Raw genomic sequence first — 22,070 nt, forward strand, 5'->3', positions numbered from 1 at the left:
ATCTGTTCTGCAATCACAGTCTGGTTTTTTTCATGGTCTCTATAAAGAGAAGGACAAGCAGTGCGTTAGCACGGAATGCGAGACCTGGTTGGGTTTCCCGCTCTGCCTGAGGCTTTCTGTCTGACCATGATGAAGTTGCTTTAATTTTCTATCTTTAAAATGAAGATGGTATCTCAGTGCCCTAAAGAGGGTAAGACAGTGTGCTGGTGAGGGCTGCATGCATATCAAAGAGTGCTCTTTAACTACGGTTAGGGTGGGAAGGCTGTGAAAAGTAGGTTTCTACACATCGGTTTGCCAAGATCTCTCCTGTTACTGCATCAGCCTCCCTCTTTTGAAGTGCTTTTTTCTCCAAGTTGGGTCTCATAGAAGGGAAAGCCTGCAGCTGTGTCTTGTCTTGAACCCCATGTACAAAGCCAGGGCTTGCTCTCATCCAAAGGACTGTCTGGCTTCATGGCTAGGATTTATTTAAATTGCTGTAGAGTGCAACTTGGCTACTTAGCAACAAAAATGTACACTTAAAAGAACTGACTGCATTAGCTTAAATAAATTTAAACTTAAAAGTTGCTCAGTGCAGACAACAGTCTTGCTATAGCTTGCAAAGAAGAGGCCTTCCTCTCTCCTATTTGTTTTTTATGCTGTAGCTGATATGACAGCTACTGGGATTTCCCTCAGCCTGACAGGTGACAGAGATGTCATATCTATTCTTGGCGATGTGACACACACTTTTTTTTTTTAAAACATGTAAACACTGATATGCGCTGAACACTTTCCAGCTTGAACTTGGTCTTCAGGGCTTCAGAACAGGGTAGAGGAAGCTGGTTTCAGCTCCAGCAGCACAGCTCCTATGTCCTTTAACTCCCTGAGGTGCTCCTGGGTGCCTTTGGATCCAATAGTCCTGTCTGGCTGCAGCATGCGTCCCCCTTCTCTTCCCAGTACTACACGGGGTAATGGCCAAAGCTGGGGAAGGTCTGACACAACCAAATCTCCCCCTGGATGGCTCATGGCAGTTGGGTTGCAGCCTGGTCTCTGCCCACAGCAGTGGGGACAGGTCAGGAAGGCGTGGTGTTGTAGGATGGGCTTACACCGCCTAGGCGCTGGGCAGGTAACACTTTTACTGCCCGGCGCTGGGGATTAGTGGCTTTCAGGGCATGGCTCTGGTTTAATTTTGTAAGCAGCAGGGAAAGGGGGAATCTGTCATATAAGTGCAGACAACCAGAAGCCACCTCCTGTGTTGTGTGTAAAATCAGTCTGTTTAGGAATTGCCAATATGGTTCTCAGTCTGCCCACGGTCAGGTTAATGAGAAAAGTCAGTACTGAGAGCTGCAGGGCAAACAGGCTCTGCCTCTTGCTGGAGAGTCACTGTGGTTACTGTGCTGGGAACAGAACAATACAGAGACACATGACTGCTGGGCTAAGGCATCTGCAATGAACAGCCGGTGTATCATGCTGGGCAGGAAGCCATAGACCAAAGTTTATAAAGCTTTATTAAACACTTTGAACAGCTGTGCAATGAACAAACAATACTCTGGAAGTTTCACAACCTCATAGCTTGAACTTCCTTGGGACAGCAACAGCCACTTCTGCTACTCTCCACCATGAGACTGAAGTAAAGACAAACAAATGGCAAAAGGGAGGGAACCCTTTAAAGTTTAGAGACGGTGTTTTCTGTTAACCTCTAAGGTGTCTTGCAAACCAACCTCTGCCTCAGGTTGGGCTGCCCAAGAGCCACAGCTGTACAGAGTAATATATGCAGTGTGGAGCTCTGCAAAGCTGTGGCTGTAGGACTGACCCACCACCACCTAGGCTTCCTGACATCCTTCTGCCAGGGCAGATGGAAACACCAGGAGCTCCTCTAGCCTCCTCTCTTCTTCAGTCAGTAGCATCAGCACCTTCTGTCACCCCTGGCTCAAAAACACTGTCACTGAAAATGGCTGAAGCATCTACTGCTTCAAGCCATGCCTCCACCTCGGGATCCTCTCCTGCCCTGCCCACACCTGGCTTTTTGGGCTAGCATGAGTTTTATAGGGTGAGGTTCACAGTGGCTTTCAAAACCCCACATCTTGCAGCATACCAGTTCTTTATCCCAACAGTCAATACCTTGGTAAACCCTGGAAATCTAGGAGGAAGGGAAGAGACAGTCGCTACTACCCGTGAGGCTTTATAAAAGCAGCAGCATAACTGAGGCTTTCAGGCTATTATCTCAGAGCATAAATCGTTCAGAAAGCACTTCAGCAGTGCACGCATCTCTTTGGCAGGCTGAGCAGGAGGAGATGACTCAACTGCCTCTGGCTCCAGCTGCTTTTGGCCAACTGCATCCGAGCTGTTGAGCTTGCCTTTGATCAGCAAGGCGGGAAGGGTGGCTCCCCACAAAGAGAAAGATGGAGAGGATCTTCAAGCTACTCAAGCAGAATCAGTGGGCCGAGAGCCCCAAGGCTAACGCAGACAAGTGAGTGACACACAACTCCACCACCGCGCAACAGCTGGGCAGAGGCCAGCAGCTCGGTCCTCATTTAGGAGGGCTGGTGTCCCTTCCCGGTGATACGGGAAGGAAAAAAAAAAAAAGATTTCTGCTTCTAAAAAAGCAGGTGGCGCTGCCAGAGTTCACACAGTAAACAAGTCAAATTTCACAGGCAGAGTGGCAGGAACTTAACCACTCTAGTCCACACAAAGTTACAGGAAACAGGCTGTTTTTACTTGAGTCACATGCCTAACACCCCCTCCCTCCTCCCTAGCCCACCCCCTTTTTAAAAGCAAAAAAAGAGCCCTCAGCAGGCTGGAAGATTATTGTTTTCTAGGTGCCCACTACGCTGGGATCGTGAGCTGATTCCGGCAACTGAGATCCTGTGCAGTGATACAAGAAGCAGTTCCCCCAGCAGCTGTAGCAGATGAGGAATAGAGCTGCCAGGAAGACCAAGGCACAAATTGTGCAAGGTTTCCGTTCCAGGAGGAAACTGAGCAGGTAGAAGCCCATGAACATTGAGTGACTGAACCACAATGCTGGGTTGAGGGGCTTGGGTATGAGCAGGACAGGTAGCAACCACTGAAGGCAGTACATTGTGGCTGGCTGGCTGGGCCTTGTGGCAGCAAGCAGTCAGATGTGTTCCAGAACAGTCTCCAGGAACTCTTCTGGCAGGCAGGTGGTCAGGCTGTTCTGCAGGGAGGGGTAAAATGTCAGACTGTCAGAGAAACACAGCAAAAAGATAACAGACATTCCTCCCATAGAACTTCATTTACTCCCAAGCATTGTATGCTGATGCTAGAACTCCTAATACTAAATTGTGGTGCGTCTCAGAGCTGGTGGAAACTCCTGCTTTCTGAACCACTTAGCTGAGGACGTGATTTATCTGTTGCTGGTGTAGAAGCATATCCCTTGTGTGCTCTTTTTCTCAGGCTTTTACCAGGCTAACATTTGCGAGACCCTTTTCTTTAGCACAGTGCAGGAATGGAAAGGGAGAGCAGAAAACAGAAAGGAAAACAAGCTGCCGCAGCCTTCCCTACATCCAAGACTATCCAAAGACTTGAGTGATGGTATAAAGAAATGCAACTGAGGGGTAAACTTAGGTGCTACGAAGAAGTCTTAAGGAACTGTTAGTGCAAGAAGTGTCTAGGAAGCCTTAAGCGCACAAACTGCTTCCTCCACAGGCACAGACCCATTATAAAGTCTTACAACAGGACAACGTAAAATTCAAGCTATGTGTGTAGCTACACAGGAAAGCCCTGACAGTGTCCAGGCTACAAAACAAAGGGGAGGACGGTCCCTGCTTAAGGGATTTATAATCCTTGCCAATCAGCTAAAGTCAGATAAGACAAAGTATGTGAATAGATCAAAGAGGGGACAGTCTCAAAATGGCAATTTTCATAAGTGCTGTAAACGCAGGATTTCTTCTTTACAGGATTATTACAAAACCCTGTGGAAACAGTGACCTTTAAGGGCTTCTCTAACCAGGGACGGCAGCACGCTACAAGTCCACAAAACAAGCTTCTACCTTTAGCAACCACATCATCTACACTAAGTGTGTGGGGGTTGTTTTTTTTTCTTTCTAAGCAGTTCAAATATCTTCATCCAAGAATTCCACATGGCTTTAAAAATAATAAATGCCTTACAGGTGTTTTTACAGAGCTGGAACTATTGAAAGGGGACAGAATAATGGAGTTTAGCAGTCTGGGATAGCAATAGCAGGTCAGGTTAGAAGGTATCAATACTGTTGGGAGGGAGTAACTGCAACATTTCCTTCAGTTCATGCAGTAGGGAAACTATGAGAAGGGGGTACATCAAGGCTCCTAATTTATTATCCCAACAGGCAAAACCATGCAGGAGAATGATGGAAAAGGGAAGAGCTTGGGAAGCATGCTCTTCCCTGCTATCCTGTAGCACATCATGATGACACGCAGTGACATTGAACAAAGAAGCTGCCAGCCAGGGCACAGAAAGACAGGTGAGAGGACAGCCTTGCAGAATGCCATGGCCTCACCCCCACTAAGCAGACCCTGGTAAGAACAGCTTCTTGCAGCAATCCTTTTATCTGAAAATACTCAACTGAGTAGTGCTCTGTCAGAAGGATGAAAGGCTGAGCCAAGCCTGTTAAGATTACAACTGGGGGGTGGGAAGGTTAGTAGGATGAAGGAGTGAGAAGATAAACAAACAGCACATTCCTCTGGCTCCTGTTGGCAGGAGAAGGGATTTCCTGGTGAAGGGAGGGAGAATGAGGGATTGCACAGAAAGGCAAAGAGAAAACCACACGTGGTTCTCTTCAAAAAAAAAAAAAAAAAAAAAACCAACCAACCAAACCCCAGACTGAGGTCAGACTTGTCTTACAGCTCTGTAAGCTCATAGGTACCAACCAGCTCTGTTGTCAGAAGCAAGAAGCATGCTGCCATTCACTGTTCTTAGTAGCAGGATCTATTTTAGTGTTGGTGAGAGAGAATGCAGGCCAAAATCTCCATGAGGGCAAACAGGTTAAGAGTATTCAGTTAGTAAAACTAAGCTGCAGTTAGGCAGCCAAAGCATAAGGAAGAAGTTATTTTACATTGCAAAATGGATAAAGTCAAGTGAAAGGAATAACACTCCCGGTGTTAGTCCTGTTTTATGCAAGTCACTCACTCTTATCTTTAAAGGCAAATCTAGTCCCAAGCCTGTTTCCCCCATCTATAAACTGGAACTAAGGATTATTTATTTCATAACAAAACATGCTGTCTGCTAGCCTTTGTGAATTGCTTAGATGCTTCTGGAGTAAAAGTACTGCAGAAGTATTTGATGACTTTCTTCCAAGGGGAAGACTGGAAAGAAAAGATTTAACAACTACTTGAACAGAAAGGTTATTAATCCCACCACCCAACTTTTTAGTTCAGATTGCATTTAATATAACAAAGTTTTACTAAATCAATGATCTGCAGCCACTTTAATCCTCCTGCAATGTTCCTTCCTTGAAGCTTCCTATAGTCTTTCGCTACCAAATGCTCCCAACACTGAGCAGTACAAATCACTGCATAAACATCATGTCACACTTTTGCTAGATCCAGCCCTGAAATCACATCAGTTTGACTTCTGCAGCTGGACACATGCTGCAGTCTTTGGGTCACCCCTTCTTGCAGCTTTCAAGCACCTACAGACAACTGCTTTGGGCTTTCTGTCACTAGAGTAAAGAAATGGATAAAAACCAACCTAAGACAATGTATCTGTCAGAAGAGCACAAGGCTGGAACAAAGCTCTAGAATCTTTCAGGACTGATGTCATAAATCTTTCAAGGCCACATGTTGCTATTGAGCCTTTAGCCCCCAAACTTTACAACTGACTACAGATTAAGAGTATAGTGACATAGCTGCATTTAACTCCATGGTCTGGCCTCCTCACCATGGCCAAGACTTAAGTGATAATGCTCGAACAGTGAGTTGATTCTGAGCATGTAAGCATTACTTAAACACCTCCTACAAACACAAATCCATCTCGGAACAAGCTACCTGTTTTTAAATATTGGTATTTCCTGGAAGAGCCAGTTGCCTGTAGTAATCAATGCAACCATTCTGCAGAATAAAGAACCATTTAATAGTGGTTATTTTTACTATGAAGTTTCAATGCCAATGCCCTTCAATCTGCAAGCCTCCTGGACTTCTAAAAAATGCAGACGTTTGAACACTTAGTCTTGTGTCTGTAGTCAGCTTGATTGTATTTTCATGTGCCTCTTCGCTATCCACCAGTTAAAGGTGGAAGACCCTTTGCTGTATCCCACAGCTGATCCTAGATAAGGTACCTACTACTAGAGACTTCTGCAGCTCTATCTTCCTCAAGGGACTTTCCACTAGTAAGATAGATCTCTTCCTAGCTCTTCACTGGACATTCCCTTATACAGCTGACAATGAGACTCAGTTCTCTTTCCACACTATTGATCAAAGAGAAACAGCATCTCCTGCTATCAACTCTTTACTGAGCAGGGAACTATCACTCTCCTTGGTGCCCAGGATAGGCAGTCCTTTCTTGAAGCCATAACAATATTCAGTTTTGCCTAGATTCTCAAGCAGGGTGAAACTTGCAAATGAAAAATTCCTATCTCATTGTCTTTGTCCCTTCCTCGTGATCCAAGCTAAAGATTACCATGTCCCTGAGCAAATAAGAACCTCTCACCCAATGGTATTTCTACCAGCTGCTTGTTTCACAACCGCATCCTGCTTTTCCTCAATTAGTTGCTCTTGTTCTCCCCTGCCTGATTCATCTCTTTCCTTAGCCAGCCTGATGTCCTGCTATCCTCAAGACTGCTCTCGTGCTCCTGGTCAAGTCAGCTGACCTGGCGGCCACTCATGTTTACCAGACGGCTCGTTTTCAAAGCACCACCACTGCCTCCTCTTGCTCCTCCGCAGCTCTTAGAGCCACTTGAACTTGCTTCAGACACCTCAGCAGCAGCAAGCAGGCAGTGCTCCCACTGCTCTCCCCACAGTCAGGGCTTGGCAATTCTGATCTCCATGTGCTGCCAGAGCCTCCTCCCTGCCAGTTCCTGCAGGCAGGGGAGCAGCCTGGGGAGGTTCCCTGCACACCTCATTAGTAAACAAACACCAATACTTTTCCACATGCTTATTAATCACCTTCCATCATGTTCACAGCCCTTCCCTCTGCCATCTTCCCTCTGCCATCTTCCCTCCCAAGACCATTCAAAACCAGCAGGTCTGACTAGCACACGTCTGTGGGGAGGATTTTGATTCCAGTGCAAGGGTAGCGGCATACCTTTCCTGGCCAGAAACAAAACTTTAATTATAAGTCAAAAGTGAGTAGCACAGTGCAAGTCTGTAGTGCTCTGCAATTGATCAGTCACATTTTAGAACAAATCCATTTGAAGAGCTATGAAGCTGTTCCTTGATATTCTATAAGCTAATTCAGCAATTAAGAGGCCGAGAGGTGTTCCTACACCATAGGTTTTATGCATCAGTATACTAACACCAAGTCTGTACCTTTCTCAATAATGTCTTAATTCTTAACAATCCATTTACCCTGACAGGGGAGAATAATTATCTGGCTTTCACTAAGCACTTAAAAGCTAAGCTTGTTCAGACCTTACTAAGGCAGCTATCAAGCCAGTACTGTCCACAAGGAACTTTGCCAGCAGATGCTACAGAAACAGTCACCCAGGCTGGCAGCCGAAAGGTCTGCAATAAAAGACTGAGTAACCTTTTTATTGGGGGGGGGGGGGAGGGGCAATCTCCCCCCTTCCCAGAAGCCAAAGTTTCTGCTTGGGAATGAAAAGCCACATTGTCCACATAAAAGGCTCTCAAGTTACACAGTGCACATAAAGTTAGAGTAAGCCTCAGGGACTTGCACTGAGTTTCTTACCTATAAGGCTCACCTGTAGTACAGTTTGCTTAAAACTGTTTAAATCAAAAACCCTGTCACAGCCATGTAACTTGAACTGATGTGTGTGGGCAGCACTTCATGCTGCCAGCATGTGTTCAAAACCAACTCTCAAAATACTACGTAGCACCCAAAACGGCTGCTAAAAATACACAATATCCAAAGCATTGGGGGGGGGGGGGGGGGGGAAGAGGTGAAACAGCTATCAAGGGACGAGCAACAGCAAACCAGCTTTCTAGATGCCAACCCTCTCTCTTAAAAAAACCAAAACCCATAACTGTTCAAACTTTAAGACCTATTTGCAGTATCAGGGATTTAACTTCTTTGGGGTTTTTTTTTTGGCCTTGCTGCTATTTTTTTTTTTTTTTTTTTTTTTAAAGCTTTGTCTGCTGGTATGACTCAGCTGGAAAAAGTGAGTCTTCAATTTTTGGCAAAGGCCTTACCTCAGTCTTTGATAAGTTCATGCTTTGAATACTTGATGTAGACTCAGAAATGCTGCAATGTAATTGGAAACAGTTTCCAAAAGAGCAGCAAATCCTTGACTGACCAAGCCTCAGAATTACGATGTGTTCTGAATTCTCAAGGTAGAAACAAGCCAAAGCAACTCATTTCATGAAAAGCGGAGGCTCTCTGTTGAGCCACTCTTTTCACCATTTCCATAGCTGCTCTGTGAGCTTCGTTACTGACTGGGGAATTGATTAGGCTGTATCCAGAGATAGTGCAGTGCACTCACAGCACCAGGGACAATAAACCTCCACCTGTGAGCAGGAAGGCAGCAGTATGATCTGTGTTTCTCTGCACAGTAAATTACATGAGCAGAACCTAGTCAGTCAGCTCTGTGGTGGGAAGAGATGGCAGCATCGACAGTTGTCATCTGAAGTATCGCTACTTTCATTTGTACTAATTTATTAATTCTCAGTGGTCCTCATTCCTGCTTTCTGCCTTTAACTGCCAAAGATCATGAATTCCAGGCCCATTCCAAGTTCCCTGAAAAACATAATTATTTTTAGTTTTAATTTGGATCTCTTCTCTACCTTTTGTGCCTTCCGCAGGCTTCTGAAGTCTGAATACAGCCTGATAAAGGCCAGTTTTCTGTGTCTCGGGTAAAGAGAGATAAAAATGCAGTATCAGTAAGGGGTTCTGGGGAGTTATAACATAGAGATTAGAAAGGCAAAAGTTGCTCCACTATGACAGAATTTGAGAGATCAACTGTAATGTTTCAGTACAGGAGTTACAGCGTTGTTATTTCCACGGTAGCTTGGCAATAATCTAAGCATGCTCGCGGCAGGCTGAACCCAACTCTACTGTAACCCACGCACGCTTGGCTATGAGAGCACGGCTCTCCCGCCGTCACCGCAATGCGAAAGCCCCCCGAGCGCTTCCTCCCGGTCCCCAAAGTGAGCGAATTGTCACCTCCAGCTCCGGCAGACTTCCGCTTGCCGCGCTGAGGCCGAGAGGGATGCGGCTGACTTTAAGAGGACTCCTCTTCCCCGCGCCGCGGACCCGGAGGCAGCCTGGGCCCCGGAGGCAGCCTGGGCCCCGGCGGCTGCCCGGCCCGCTCCCCTCCCCGCCCGCGGCCCGTACTCACGGCGCGGTGCCGCCGCCTCACGCCGCCAGCCCAGGCCGCCTCCGCCGCGGGCCCGTCCGCGCTGCGCCCTGAGGAGAGAAGGGAAAGGCCGCCCTCGGAGCCGGCCGCGCCGCCCGGGGGACGCGGCCCGCAGGGCGCCGCCGTCCCACCAGGACCCTGCCGCGGCTGCCCGCCGCCCGCCTGTCCCAGGCCCGGCCCGGCCCGGCCCGGCCCGGCCCGGCCCGGCCCGGCCCCGGCGCGCAGCAGCTCCGCCGTGGGCCCGCTCTCCGGAGGCGGCCGGGGGTGGGGCGGGGGGCGCCGCTCCGTCAGGCAGCGCCGCAGGCAGCCCCGGGGCACGGGCAGCGCGCCTGCGCGGGGGGGGTGGGGGGGGCGACGGGGACGGGGACGGAGGGGGCAGCGCGCCTGCGCGGTGGGGCGGAGGGGGCAGTGCACCTGCGCGGGGGGGCGGAGGGGGCAGCGCGCCTGCGCGGGGAGGGGGAACGGAACGGAGGGGGCAGCGCGCCTGCGCGCGGGGGGAGGGGGGACGGGGGGCAGCGCGCCTGCGCGGGGGGCGTGGTGTCAGGCGCTGCGGACCTCTCCTGGTGATTTTTGAGTGCTTCCTTGCTTTTTAAGAAATTACATGTATTTATGTGGGTTTTTTTAATTTCAAGTACTGTTTGCACGCTTGTTAGCACTGCGTGGCATGCTTCTTGCAGGCTTATTTTGCGTGGCATTGCACGGGGCTTGCATGCAGCTAGCACGTTTTGCGGCGCGCTTGCTTGCATGCCGTTGCGGGCTGATTCTGCGGTGCGGTGTGCCTCTGGCACGCTTTGCTACGTGGCACGCTGTTCACATAGATTTTTGCATGCTGTTTGCGTGCTGCTTTGCACTGTGTGGCATGCTGTTTGCCAGCTTTCTTGCATGTTGCAGGGCACTGCATTTTTGCGTGCAGCTTGCATGATTCTCTGCAGAGTGACTGCTTTTTGTATGTTTTCTTGTGCGTTTGCAGGCTTTTCTTTACATGTAGTTAGCATGTGTCCTTGCACACCATTGCACACTATTCACACACAGTGTTTGCACTGTGTGGCACGCCGAGTCCATGCTTTCTTGTGTTCCGTTCCATACTATTTTTAGGCTTGCTTGCATTCTGCTTCCTTGTCACACATTGCAGTGCACTTTTGTTGCTGACTTAGCCCTATCGAGGTGCAAGGGGCCTCAGTTTTCCAGTAGGGTGGGCATCTGCAGCCCTGTGCACCACCCATTGCCCTGTCCCTTCCTGGCACTACCTCTCAGACATAGAGCAGAGATGGCTCCATGGCCTCTCCGCTAAACTCACTTATTTTTGGTGTCACTTGCTGGCAGCCCTCCAGCTGAGTGTCACTGGGCTGGCAGCAAAGCCCAGGCTGCTGCGAGCACTCCAGCTCCAGCCCTTCTCTCTGCAGACACCCAGCAGCAGGTTACCAAGCACAGCTGAGCTATGCCTAGCTCTGACTGGATTCCCAAGGAGGCTATGCAGGGAAGGGAGAGAAACAGCCCAGGGAAAAAAACCCAAACACTTAAGATTTGGGGTTTTCCCAGCTGTTTAAAACCCACCAGCCGTGGTTGCAGGGCTGCCTGCATTTCCTGCAGGGTTTTCTGATTTGCTGGCCCATGCATTTGATAGATGTGAGAAGACCACCTCCCTCCATGACCCAACAGGGCTGTGACCAGGTGAATCTGCTCAGCCTGGTGGCAGAGCTGAAGGAGGAAGTGGAAAGGCTAAGGAGTATCAGGGAGTGTGAGAGGGAGGTAGATTGGTGGAGCAACACCCTACCATCCCTGGGGCCAAGGCAGCAGATGGAGGCCCCACAAGGAGCAGAGGATCCCCTACCCTCTTGCCAGCAAGCAGAAGGAGGGGATCTAAGAGGCGGCGGGGAATGGAAACAGGTCCCTGCGCAGGGCAGCAGGCGAATCCCCTCCCGGCCTCCCTCATCTTCCCAGTTGCCCCTACACAACAGATACAGGGCTCTGGAACTTGAGGGCCAGGCAAATGAAGAGGTAGATGAAGGTCCAGCTAGGGGGTTGCTGAGGGCAAGTCAGTCAGCCCCACGCATTACGACTGCCCCTGTTAAGAAAAAAAGGAGGGTAACTGTTGTAGGTGATTCCCTCCTGTGGGGAACAGAGGGCCCAATATGCCGTCCAGACCCATCCCACAGGGAAGTCTGCTGTCTCCCTGGGGCCCGGGTTAGGGATGTTAGTAAGAAACTCCCCAATCTGGTACAGCCCTCTGATTATTACCCACTGCTGGTTATGCAGGTTGGCAGTGATGAGGTTGCAGAGAGAAGTCCTAAAGCGATCCAAAGGTACTTCAGAGCACTGGGACGATTGGTTGCAGGATTGGAAGCACAGGTAGTGTTTTCCTCTATCCTGTCAGTGGCAGGGAAGCATGCTGAAAGGAACAGGAAAGCTCACCTGATTAACAAGTGGCTCAGAGGCTGGTGGCATTGGTGGAATTTTGGTTTTTTTGATCATGGGGAGGTTTACATGGCACCAGGCCTGCTGGCTGCAGACAGAGTTCTGCTGTCTCCAAAGGGGAAAAGGATTCTCGCTCATGAGTTGACGGGACTCATCGAGAGGGCTTTAAACTAGGTTCAAAGGGGGAAGGGGATATAACCAGGCTCACTAGAGAGGAACCCGAGGGTGGCATGGCAACATTGGGTGTGAAATCGATAGCCTGGCTCAAGTGCATCTACACCAATGCACGTAGCATGGGCAACAAACAGGAGGAGCTGGAAGCCATTGTGCAGCAAGTTAGCTACAACTTAGTTGCCATCACAGAAACATGGTGGGATAGCTCTCATGACTGGAGTGCTGCACTGGATGGCTATAAGCTCTTCAGAAGGGATAGGCAAGGAAGGAGAAGCGGTGGGGTGGCTCTGTATGTTAGGGAGTGTTTTGATTGTATAGAGTTCAATGTTTTTACAAATACATTCACAACAAAAAGCTAAGGAGAATCTCCATCCTTTGTTGGATGCGGGGGGGGAACATTGTCATCAAGGATCCGGAAAAGGCTGAGGTACTTAATGCCTTCTTTGCCTCTGTCTTTAATAGCCAGGCCAGTTATCCCCAGGGTGATTCTATTCAGCCCCCTGAGCTGGAAGACAGGGACGGGGAGCAGAATGAAGCCCCCATAATGCAGGAGGAAGCAGTTAATGACCTGCTACGCCACTTGGACGCTCACAAGTCTATGGGGCCAGATGGGATCCACCCGAGAGTACTGAGGGAGCTGGCAGAGGAGCTTATGAAGCCACTTTCCATCATCTATCAGCAGTCCTCGCTAACAGGGGAGGTCCCTGATGACTGGAGGCTTGACAATGTGACGCCCATCTACAAGAAGGGCCGGAAAGAGGATCCAGGGAACTACAGGCCTGTCAGCCTGACCTTGGTGCTGGGGAAGATTATGGAGCGGTTCATCTTGAGTGCACTCAACAGGCACGTGCAGGTCAACCAAGGGATCGGGCCCAACCAGCATGAAAGGCAGGTCCTGCTTGACCAACCTGATCTCCTTCTATGACCTGGTGACCTGCCTGGTGGATGAAGGAAAGGCTGTGGATGTCATCTACCTGGACTTCAGTAAAGCCTTTGACACTGTCTCACACAGCATTCTCCTAAAGAAGCTGGCAGGTCATGGCTTGGATGGGTGTACTCTTCGCTGGATAAAATACTGGCTGGGCGGCCGAGCCCAAGGAGTTGTGGTGAATAGAGTTAAATCCAGTTGGCGAGGGGTCACAAGCAGTGTTCCCCAGGGCTCAGTTTTGGGGCCAGTCTTGTTTAATATCTTTGTCAGCGATCTGGATGAGGGGATTGAGTGCACCCTCAGTAAGTTTGCAGATGACACCAAATTTGGTGGGAGTGTTGATCTGCTGGAGGGTAGGATGGCCCTGCATAAGGATCTGGACAGGCTGGACTGGTGGGCCGAGGCCAACTGTATGAGGCTCAGTAAGGCCAAGTGCCGGGTCCTGCACTTTGGTCACAACAATCCCATGCAATGCTACAGGCTTGGGGTAGAGTGGCTGGAAAGCTGCCTGGTGGAAAAGGACCTGGGGCTGTTGGTCGACAGCCGGCTGAACATGAGCCATCAGTGTGCCCAGGTGGCCAAGAAGGCCAACAGCATCCTGGCTTGTATCAGGAATAGTGTGGCCAGCCGGAGCAGGGCAGTGATCGTCCCCCTGTACTCAGCACTGGTGAGGCTGCACCTGGAATACTGTGTCCAGTTTTGGGCCCCTCAGTCCAAGAAAGATTTTGAGGTGCTGGAGCATGTTCAGAGAAGGGCAACGAAGCTGGTGAAGGGTCTGGAGCACAGGCCTTATGAGGAGCAGCTGAGGGAACTGGGATTGTTTAGCCTAGAGAAGAGGAGGCTGAGGGGAGACTTTATCGCTCTCTACAACTACCTGAAAGGAAGGTGTAGTGAGGTGGGTCTCGGTCTCCCAAGTAGTTAGCGATAGGACAAGAGGAAATGGCCTCAAGCTGGGGAGATTTATATTGGATATTACGAAAAATTTCTTTACTGAAAGAGTAGTCAAGCATTGGAACAGGCTGCCCAGAGAGGTGGTGGAGTCACCATCCCTGGAAGTGTTTAAAAAGTGGGTATAAGTGGCACTTTGGGACATGGTTTAGTGGGCACGGTGGTGTTGGGTTGATGGTTGGACTGATGATCTTAGAGATCCTTTCCAACCTTAATGATTCCTAGTTTTTGCTTTCATTAAAAAATAATCCAGCTACTACTGGATTATTACTACTCTACCCTAAAATTACTACTCTACCCTCAATTGGTTTAGTGGTGGACTTGGTAGTGTTAGGTTAATGGTTGGACTGGATGATCTTAAAGGTCTTTTCCAACCTAAATGATTCTATGATTCTGTAATCCAGCCTGGGATGGTGTCCCTCCTGCACTGCCAATGTTCCAGGCTAACCTCTTTATGGGCTGTTTAAATTCCTGGTTTATGCCACCGCATGGGAATGGCCCTGAAGCCTTTGGCTGATGCCAGCTCCGGCACCCTTTGCCTGTGGCGGCTCCTGGCTGGCCCTGGCCCAGGCTGACTTCATGATCCTCAGCCGAGGGACGTTTTTTCCTGCAGAAGCGATGGCCGTGTTTGCAGAAGTGCCATGTTTCTTGCACTTTTTTTGGCTGGTTTGGCTTGTGGTGCCAGCTGCACCCATGGGTGCTGGTCTCGGCGCTCATGGGGCTGTATGGGATCCCACCTAATACCTGCAGCATGCAGGCTTTGCCCAGGGAGCTGAGCTGGGGGGACCTTGGGCACTCTGAGCTGCTCTGGCACATGCTGATGGTTGCAGTTTGCAGGATTTATCCTGGACCCAACCTGAAACAACTTGAAGTCTCCAAAACCTTTCGCAAATTGCAATGTGGACCCTCATGCCCAAGACTCCTTACCATGTCCCCCCAACCCCTGCGCTGCTGTGGGAGCTGTGCGCTTGCTCAGGTTTTATTTGGTTGTAGTTCTAGTTTTCTGTAAAGAAACTCAGTTTTGTACTTGAAGCCTGGCTGGCAGAGCTGCAGCAGCAGTCCTGTGGCTGGAAGCAGCATGAGCTCCCAGCCCCACAGCATCCTTCTCAGCAAGCAGGGACAGAGAGGGATCATCCCAAACTCATGTATTTCAGAAGCTCTGCAGGCTGCATGGAGCCATCCAGTGGAGTGGATCCATAAGGAGCTGCAAAGGGCAGCTCCAGTAGGGAAGGGAAAGGTAATCCCAGGCCAGCGGGAACATACTGTGCTGTGCAGGACAGGAGGCAATGGGATTTTTATGGTCTTTCTGTTCAAGCAGAAGCTTTTAAAAAACTTCTGGCTGTGCTTTGCTTTGATTCTGGGGAATATTTCTTCTAATGATTTCCTTGTGCTTTGTTTAGCTGCTTGTAGGCAGTTGTCTGTTCCCATCACAAAAGCCACATCTGAGATGCAAAGGATATACCCCTGAAAATAGCACCATTGGAGGCCGAGCAGCACCACCAGTGTCCTTTCACTGATCTGTGTGAACCGCAGCAAGGTGGCACCTTGTATTTTATGAAAATAACTGAAGAACGCAGTGGTGCTGGTGTTCCTTTGTTCCCAGCCCAGGGCTCTGGGAGGGCTGAGGCTGCCACCCACCAGCAGAGCCCAGCTGGGTGCAGCTCAGCACTTGGGGTCTGCTGACCCCAGAGGCTCCCCGAAGCTTTGGGGACGCCATGGATGCAGGGGAGCCGTCAGGCAGACGTGCAGAAATGATACTGAGGAGGCAGAGGAGGATCTTGAGCTGCAGCAGAGGGGTGAGCAGGTAGAGGGGTTTCAAAATGCTGCAAATAGAAGCTGGGAGCAAGAAAACCTTTTTTCTGAGAAAGAAAATAAACCCTTGCCCTGGCTGAGGGGACAGACAGACATACACCATGGCCAACAGTTAATTTGCAAACTGGCTCAAATGTGGTGAAGTGTGGCAGGAGGGAGCTGTGAAATGTGGCAGTTGTGGAAGGTGAGATGGTAAAGCAGATGAACCCATCTCTTCACTGCAGATCACACCCCTTCTCCTTACCATGTCTGCATCTCCTTCCGGCTGACTCAGGTAGCATGCTAAAGACTTAGCAGCTCACAGAGTCTTACAGGGTCAATTCTGCCTGTGGGGTTGAGAAAGTGAAACCAACCAGGAGCAGCACAAATGTACAAAACAGCTCAAGTTTACTTCCAGCATCGTTCCCAGCACATAAGTTACCCCTCTCCCAAACAGAAGTCTTACACCTTTCCCAATCCCATAGCAGTGCAGTTCAGTAGTCAATGGGCTTACAGCCATTTCACATCCTAATGATGGAAGCAATCTCACAGCTTGTTGGACCTCAAAGAGAGACCAAGGCAGCAAAATGGAGCAGGCTGCTTCCAGCAAAGACAAGAGGCAGCAGCACTCTGCTCCCTGGGTCCCCCCACGGAGCCCTGCAGCCAGCACTGGCTGCCCTGGTTTCTCTCAGAGGGGGGGCACCCCCCTGAATTTGCGGATGACGTTAGCCAGCCTCTTGGCTAGCCCGCCCCGGCTTGGCTCTTCCACGTGAAATGTTCTGGTCAGCAGGTTGTAGAAGGAACCGTAGCACACTGCCACCACGGTGCAAGTCAGGCAGATGACATTATAGGGCATGCTGAAGTCTGGTGTCGGCAAGTTCACCAGCAGCGGCTCCGTGTACAGGCGTACAAAATAGCTGGAGCCATCAGAGGAAGGAAACCTGGAGAGTAGAGGCAAGAAAGGGAGTGTCAGCTGCTGTTTCGTACTTACCAGATGGGATGACAACAGCCGGCAGCCTGCAGGCACTGTGGTACGGCCCCACTCCCCAGCACAGGCACACTCACAGCGAGGTAAAGAGAGGGCTCTGCTCCACATCCATGTTCTTCATTGCAGAGATGCTGGGCACCAGGGCACTAAGCACAGATGAACTAAGGAGACAAAGGACATGCTAGTGTTGGTCCTGCCAGCAAAGAGATGGCAAGAGTTTTTCCTGTCCCCAGAGACCTGGACAGCAAGTCCTACAAGGGCCCAGAAGGGGATGAGGAGCTGAGGTATGTCATTACCTGACATAAAAGCCATGATTGGGGTCAGGCGGGTACTCTGTCCACTTCAATAAGGCCCTCTCAAACTGGATTGTGATCTTGGTGACAGAGTTGGCTGGCAGCTGGATCAGCATTTCCAAGAGGTGAGGCCGTCTCCGGTCCTGGGCTGGCTGGTAGTGGATATAACCTAACATCAAAGAGACGTGTCAGTGGCACCGGGGGGGACCTTGTCCAATCTCACATTGCCTGGACATCTCTCATGGGGTGGGTGGTCCTGCTTCCACTGTCCTGGGAGAGGTTTTCTGGGCAAGTGAAGATGCACAGGTAAGCAAAAAGCATGTGTTAAAGCTAAATCTGGCTGGTCTTTAGAGCTGATGACCCATGAAAGTCAGCTGTTCATAAGAAAAGGTACAAATGCAAAATAAGACCCAGTCATCAGTTTTAAATCGAGCTTCCTTTACCACAAAAATCAATTAACTTCAGTTGAGACCCTTATTGGATTATGAAACACTGTCCATGTGCCTCTTATAAAACAGACTTAATAAAGTCTCATCTGCTGTGAGTGCTGAACTGAAGGCTAGGAAAACATCCTAGCCTGTTTTGTTTCCCAGTCCAGTTTCCCAGTGATCACTGGGGCCCAAGGGAGGGACTAAACCATCTCTGGAATGAGCTGCTTGTGCCAAGGGAACCAGGTGGCATGTGCTCCTGGCTTTACTTACTTGGCTTGTTTTCTTTCCCCTTCGTGATGATAGTCAGCGTGTGCACATAAAGTCGCAGATACCACGGCACAGTCTCCAGCAGGATCACGGGGAAGGCCCGATATGGGTGAGTGTTGTAGATGAGAGTGCTGATCTCTCCGGTCTGTAGCCCGTATCCACTCACGTAGCGCTGAGCATGGAGCACGGGTGTCGGCAGTTCCGCTGCAAAAGAGAAAAGGACACAGGAATGGGGGGCAATGCCAGGTGATTTTTAGGCATGGAGCCCTGACCAGTGGTGCAGGTGGAAGGAAATGGTTCTGGTCACTCACAGCTGTCTTGGGGCCGCTTCCACTTCAGCTGTACGTTGAGGCTGCGAGAGGTATTGAAGAGTGAGGGGCTCAGCAGGTCGTAGACAGCATAGGTTCTCTTGTCTCCCTGGACAATAGCTTCGTGTACAGATGCTGGAGTGGGAGTCACTTCCAGTAACTCCTTTTCCTGAAAAAGGGAAGGGACCGTGAAAGGAAAAAGTGCCCCTTGAAGTAACTGGCGGTGCTGGGCAAAGCCCCTCTGGCTGGCCCTAAGCTTTCCACCCAGTGACCAGCTTGGGCCTCTTACTAGCACCACCACGCTCATCTCTGTGGCCCTGCTCAGAGGAAGGAAACCACCTCCCTTTGTTAGCCTCAGAGGGCTCTTGGGGGCCCTGGCCATGCAGGGGATGGAAGCGAGGATGTTTCAGAGCCACACGAAGTGGATGAACTGAGGGAGCAGGGGGTGCTTTCTGGTCCGTGAGCATTACCTTGTTCTTAGGGGAGATATCAACGTAGACTTTGCTCTGCGATGCCAAAGGACACGTGTCAGTAAGTGTGCGAGAGAACATCTTAAAGAGGGACCAGTCTGTGGGAAGCAAAGTCAGTGGCAGGCAGAGTGAAGTGCTACAGGCTGGGGGCACTCAAGGACCACAGTGCATGGCCACTGAGCTTACCTTTTTTTCCTTGGCCGCTGGAAAAGGTGTCAAAGACCACAGTGAGGGTCTGCCTGAGCTCCCAGGACACAGCCAGGCAGGAGGCATCCTGGACAAGAGAGAGACAGGTGGCTCTGATCACACTTTCTGGAGTGGCACTACACCAGGACAGAGCTGGAACTCCACCAGGACTGCAAGAATCCCATTGGGATGCAGGTGAGACCAGAGAAGCAGGATGGCAGCTTTGTTAGACACAGTGAACCCACCACAGGGGCTAGTCTGTCACCTTGCAATGTCACAAGAAGGCTTCTGATTTTGTCTTGGGGGTGTTAAAGGAGGGAGCCCTGAGCCTCATGCTTACCCTGCAGACAGGGCGGATGTGCACTGCCTGTGAGTGGTAGCTGCTATGGAACAAGCGCTCGGCCTTGAGCAGCACAGCAAGCCCAGCCTGCAGGGAGAAAAGGAGAAACTCAGCCCCAGGTCTGTTCTCTGCTCCCACTGAGAGAAAGGCCCTGATGAGATTTCCCAGTGCATGCTCCTGGATTGCTGTCGGGAACCCAGCTCCATTGGGAGGGGCCCAACAAGGCAGCAGGACTTGCCATTACCTTGGAGCCGCATGGGAGCAGCTTCTTCCAAGGCGTGAGGTTCTCTGTGCAGACAACCTCCCGGGGCAGGACAGCATATCGCAGGAGATGGTGATCTGTCCCTGGGCAGGGAGGTGGAGGGTCAACAGGTCGGTACTGCTACAGGCATGAGAGCAGAAGCAGACCTGTTCCACCCCGCAGTGTACCCCACAGCCCACCACCCTCTCAATATGCTCAAAATGCCACAAGCTCAATCAAGGAATAGATCCTACTCTGTTCAGAGTGATTTGGAAAGAATAGGTAAGGGTATATTCTAGCAGATTTTTTTCATGAGTGCCTTAAATCCTCTAGTCCTCACAGTTTTGTAAAATACTTTTCAGAGAGACGGACGAGGGCCTGGGAGTATCTGCCACATACTGCTTGTGGGCTTCCTCTGTTCAAATCCAAGCCTCATTCGTAGGGAGAGGAAATGCTTCCAGAGGAGGTTAACAGACCCTGTTGTACACACCCAGACCCAGAGTCGTTGCAGGACCTGTGCCCAGACTCCCTGCAGTGGCATGGGGCAGAAATAAAGCTAGAGGCAAGAGTGAGAGGGCAGAGCTGGGCAGCCAAGCACAGGCTGGTCTCACCATTGGCTAAGCCCAGGGGTTTGAAGGATGCCGTTGGGGTGACTGTGTTGGTCGAGTCAATGAAGTTGAGAGAAGCACAGAATATTCCTGAGAGGACGTTACTCAGTTCTTTCCAGGCTTTGTCAACGCTGTGTGAGAACAGATACCAGAGATTACTCAGCAGCTCGAATCCTCGGAACAACAAGTGTTAAATCAATAACATTCAATAAATACACCGGGATGACCATGCTGGCTTTCAGAAGCTGCAAGGAGCGTGCAGGCAGAGGCTGCTAGTCATGCACTCTCTAGCTCTCTTGGTATTTTATTCTAACACATGAGATCTGGGGGACATTCACTGCAGAGGCAGCCCCTGGGCTGGCAGGGCTTCACACAGCCAGGAACCTGGTGGTGGGTGCAGCTGGTATGTGAGGAGAGAGGCTGGGGGAGCAGGGAGCATGTGGGAGGTGACATGCAGTGCATGGGGAAGGGGCTGTGAGACCTAAAGCAACACCTTGGTGCAGCTCTGAAGGCTGACCCAACCAGCAGATCTGGAATGGGCCACTTGTAGGGAAGAGAGAGAGCTCTGTGAGCCCACGCAGAGCTGCTGCGGCTTGAACAGGGGCTGTGTGCTAATGGAGATGGTGACAGGTATTGGATGGGAGTCAAAGGAAGTGAGTCACAGATGAGAGATCAAGATATAAGCCCATCATATTAGTGCAGTGAGGGGTTTGTCATCACAGAGCCCATAAGGGAATTACTTGTTCCTTTAGTAAACAAGGGTTTGCCCTCAGCACCATGACCTGCCACGCACACTGAGCGGGGCTACATTCTGCTTTTCGTTAGAGCTGCTGCTGAGGTTGCAGGCTCTTTATTCCAGTGGACATTTTCCAACCCAGGAGGCCCCCGCACACACCATGGCTGCTTCATGTGAGAAGGGTGACAGCTCCTGGGAGCAGTGGCTGTGGAGGGGACCTGGAGGGACAGACCCGCAGCCGGGGTACCTACTTGGTGACAGTGGGCTGGAACCAGACCCAGAGCTCAGCGCCAGCAGGTGCCTGGAGGGGTGGCTGCCCCCAGGCCTGGGTACGCCAGAAGCCCTGGGTGAGGGCGAGGTGGAGCTCCCGCACGCCCAGTGCTGCCACCAGCCGCCCCAGTGCCTTCGGGAAGAGCCTGTAGTGAGAGACTGTGGGCAGCATTAGCCCCTGCCCTGCCCTGCCCTGCCCTGCCCATCTCATCCTGCTGGCCCCTTCCCCTGACATCACACCAGGGCCTGGCCAAACATGATGTCACTCCCCTGGTGCTACCCCTGCTCATGTCATCACATGCAGCCCGCTTGCATCACCACATCGAGCCCCCTTGTGCTGATGTCACTGCAGCCCCTGTAGCCTCGCTCTGCCCTGTTCCTGCTCAGCTCAGCAACCCCCAATGCAGCAACCCTACCCCGCCTCTGATGTCACTTGCGCCCGCTGACGTCATGCCCTAACGCGGCAACGTCATCACCCCAATGCAATCCGTCACGTCGCGTCGTCAGTCCACGAAATAGCTCCACCCCCTTCCCCGCCCCCTGCGCCGCGCCCCAGCCAATAGCGGCCCATCCTGCCCCCGGCTCCGCCCCGCCCTACCTGCGCCCCGCTGCAGGTCGGCGTCCCATCGCGTGCGGAACTGGAAGGTGGCGGCCACTTCGCCGGCGGGCAGCGGGCTCAGCAGCAGCTCTTCCCTCAGCGCGTCCCGTCGCGCCCGCCCAGGCCCCGCCGCCAGCAGCAGCAGCAGCAGCGCCGCCGCCGCCAGCATCCCGCCGCCCCGCCCTCCGCCGACTTCCGCTTCCGGCCCCGCCGGCCAATGGCAGCCACTTCCGGGGTCGCCATGGAGACGCGGCGCTGCTGTCCCGGCCTGGCCTCGCCTCGCCTCCTCTCCTCCCCTCCCTCGCGGAGAGAGCCGGCCCGGGGCCCATGGGCCCTGGAGCTGGCCGGGGAGCTGCCGCAAGGAGCAAGCCTGGAGCCTGCCCCGGCCCGGGGCGGGGGCAGCGCCTGCGTCGCTGTGCCTGCACCGGGCCGAGGGAGGGCGCCCGGCAGCGGCTGCTCCCAGCCTAGGAGCGAGGGCGTCCATTTTGTGGGGTGCTCCCCGCGGGCTCTCTCCCCCGGCTTTTAAAATTGGGGAAGCTCTTGTGCGGCCTGAGCTTGGGTGGTTCGCTGCAAGGCTTTGCCGTGCATGAGGACTCTGCAAGGACTGTGCCCATCCCCGGGGTGACTTCCTCTTCTCA

General features: G+C 51.6%; 2 protein-coding genes across 9 annotated transcripts; both read right to left on the reverse strand.

The window, feature by feature from the left end:
* Positions 1-1,466: 1,466 nt before the first annotated feature.
* Positions 1,467-9,433, reverse strand: BLCAP (BLCAP apoptosis inducing factor). Of its 5 annotated transcripts, none has more exons than XM_075721181.1 (2): positions 9,423-9,433; positions 1,467-3,151 (listed from the first exon to the last, which is right to left on the reverse strand). In XM_075721181.1, the coding sequence occupies exon 2, from the start codon at positions 3,053-3,055 to the stop codon at positions 2,792-2,794; it is 264 nt and encodes an 87-aa protein (XP_075577296.1). In that variant the 5' UTR covers positions 3,056-3,151; positions 9,423-9,433; the 3' UTR covers positions 1,467-2,791. The 5 variants fall into 5 exon arrangements, 4 of the variants coding, with proteins under 4 accessions (XP_075577296.1, XP_075577295.1, XP_075577292.1 ...); XM_075721180.1 differs by lacking the exon at positions 9,423-9,433 and adding an exon at positions 9,248-9,331; XM_075721177.1 differs by lacking the exon at positions 9,423-9,433 and adding an exon at positions 8,278-9,151.
* Positions 9,434-16,087: 6,654 nt separating this feature from the next.
* PIGT (phosphatidylinositol glycan anchor biosynthesis class T) lies at positions 16,088-21,601 on the reverse strand. Of its 4 annotated transcripts, XM_075720985.1 has the most exons (12): positions 21,433-21,601; positions 20,816-20,993; positions 19,832-19,959; positions 19,224-19,324; positions 18,980-19,066; positions 18,640-18,727; positions 18,454-18,551; positions 17,987-18,152; positions 17,679-17,879; positions 16,981-17,146; positions 16,762-16,845; positions 16,088-16,637 (listed from the first exon to the last, which is right to left on the reverse strand). In XM_075720985.1, the coding sequence occupies exons 1-12, from the start codon at positions 21,599-21,601 to the stop codon at positions 16,385-16,387; spliced, it is 1,719 nt and encodes a 572-aa protein (XP_075577100.1). In that variant the 3' UTR covers positions 16,088-16,384. The 4 variants fall into 4 exon arrangements, with proteins under 4 accessions (XP_075577100.1, XP_075577101.1, XP_075577102.1 ...); XM_075720986.1 differs by lacking the exon at positions 19,832-19,959 and having other exon boundaries at positions 20,856-20,993; XM_075720987.1 differs by lacking the exon at positions 17,679-17,879.
* Positions 21,602-22,070: the final 469 nt, after the last annotated feature.

The sequence above is a fragment of the Pelecanus crispus genome, chromosome 14 (assembly GCF_030463565.1).
Source record: "Pelecanus crispus isolate bPelCri1 chromosome 14, bPelCri1.pri, whole genome shotgun sequence".
Lineage (NCBI taxonomy): Eukaryota > Metazoa > Chordata > Aves > Pelecaniformes > Pelecanidae > Pelecanus > Pelecanus crispus.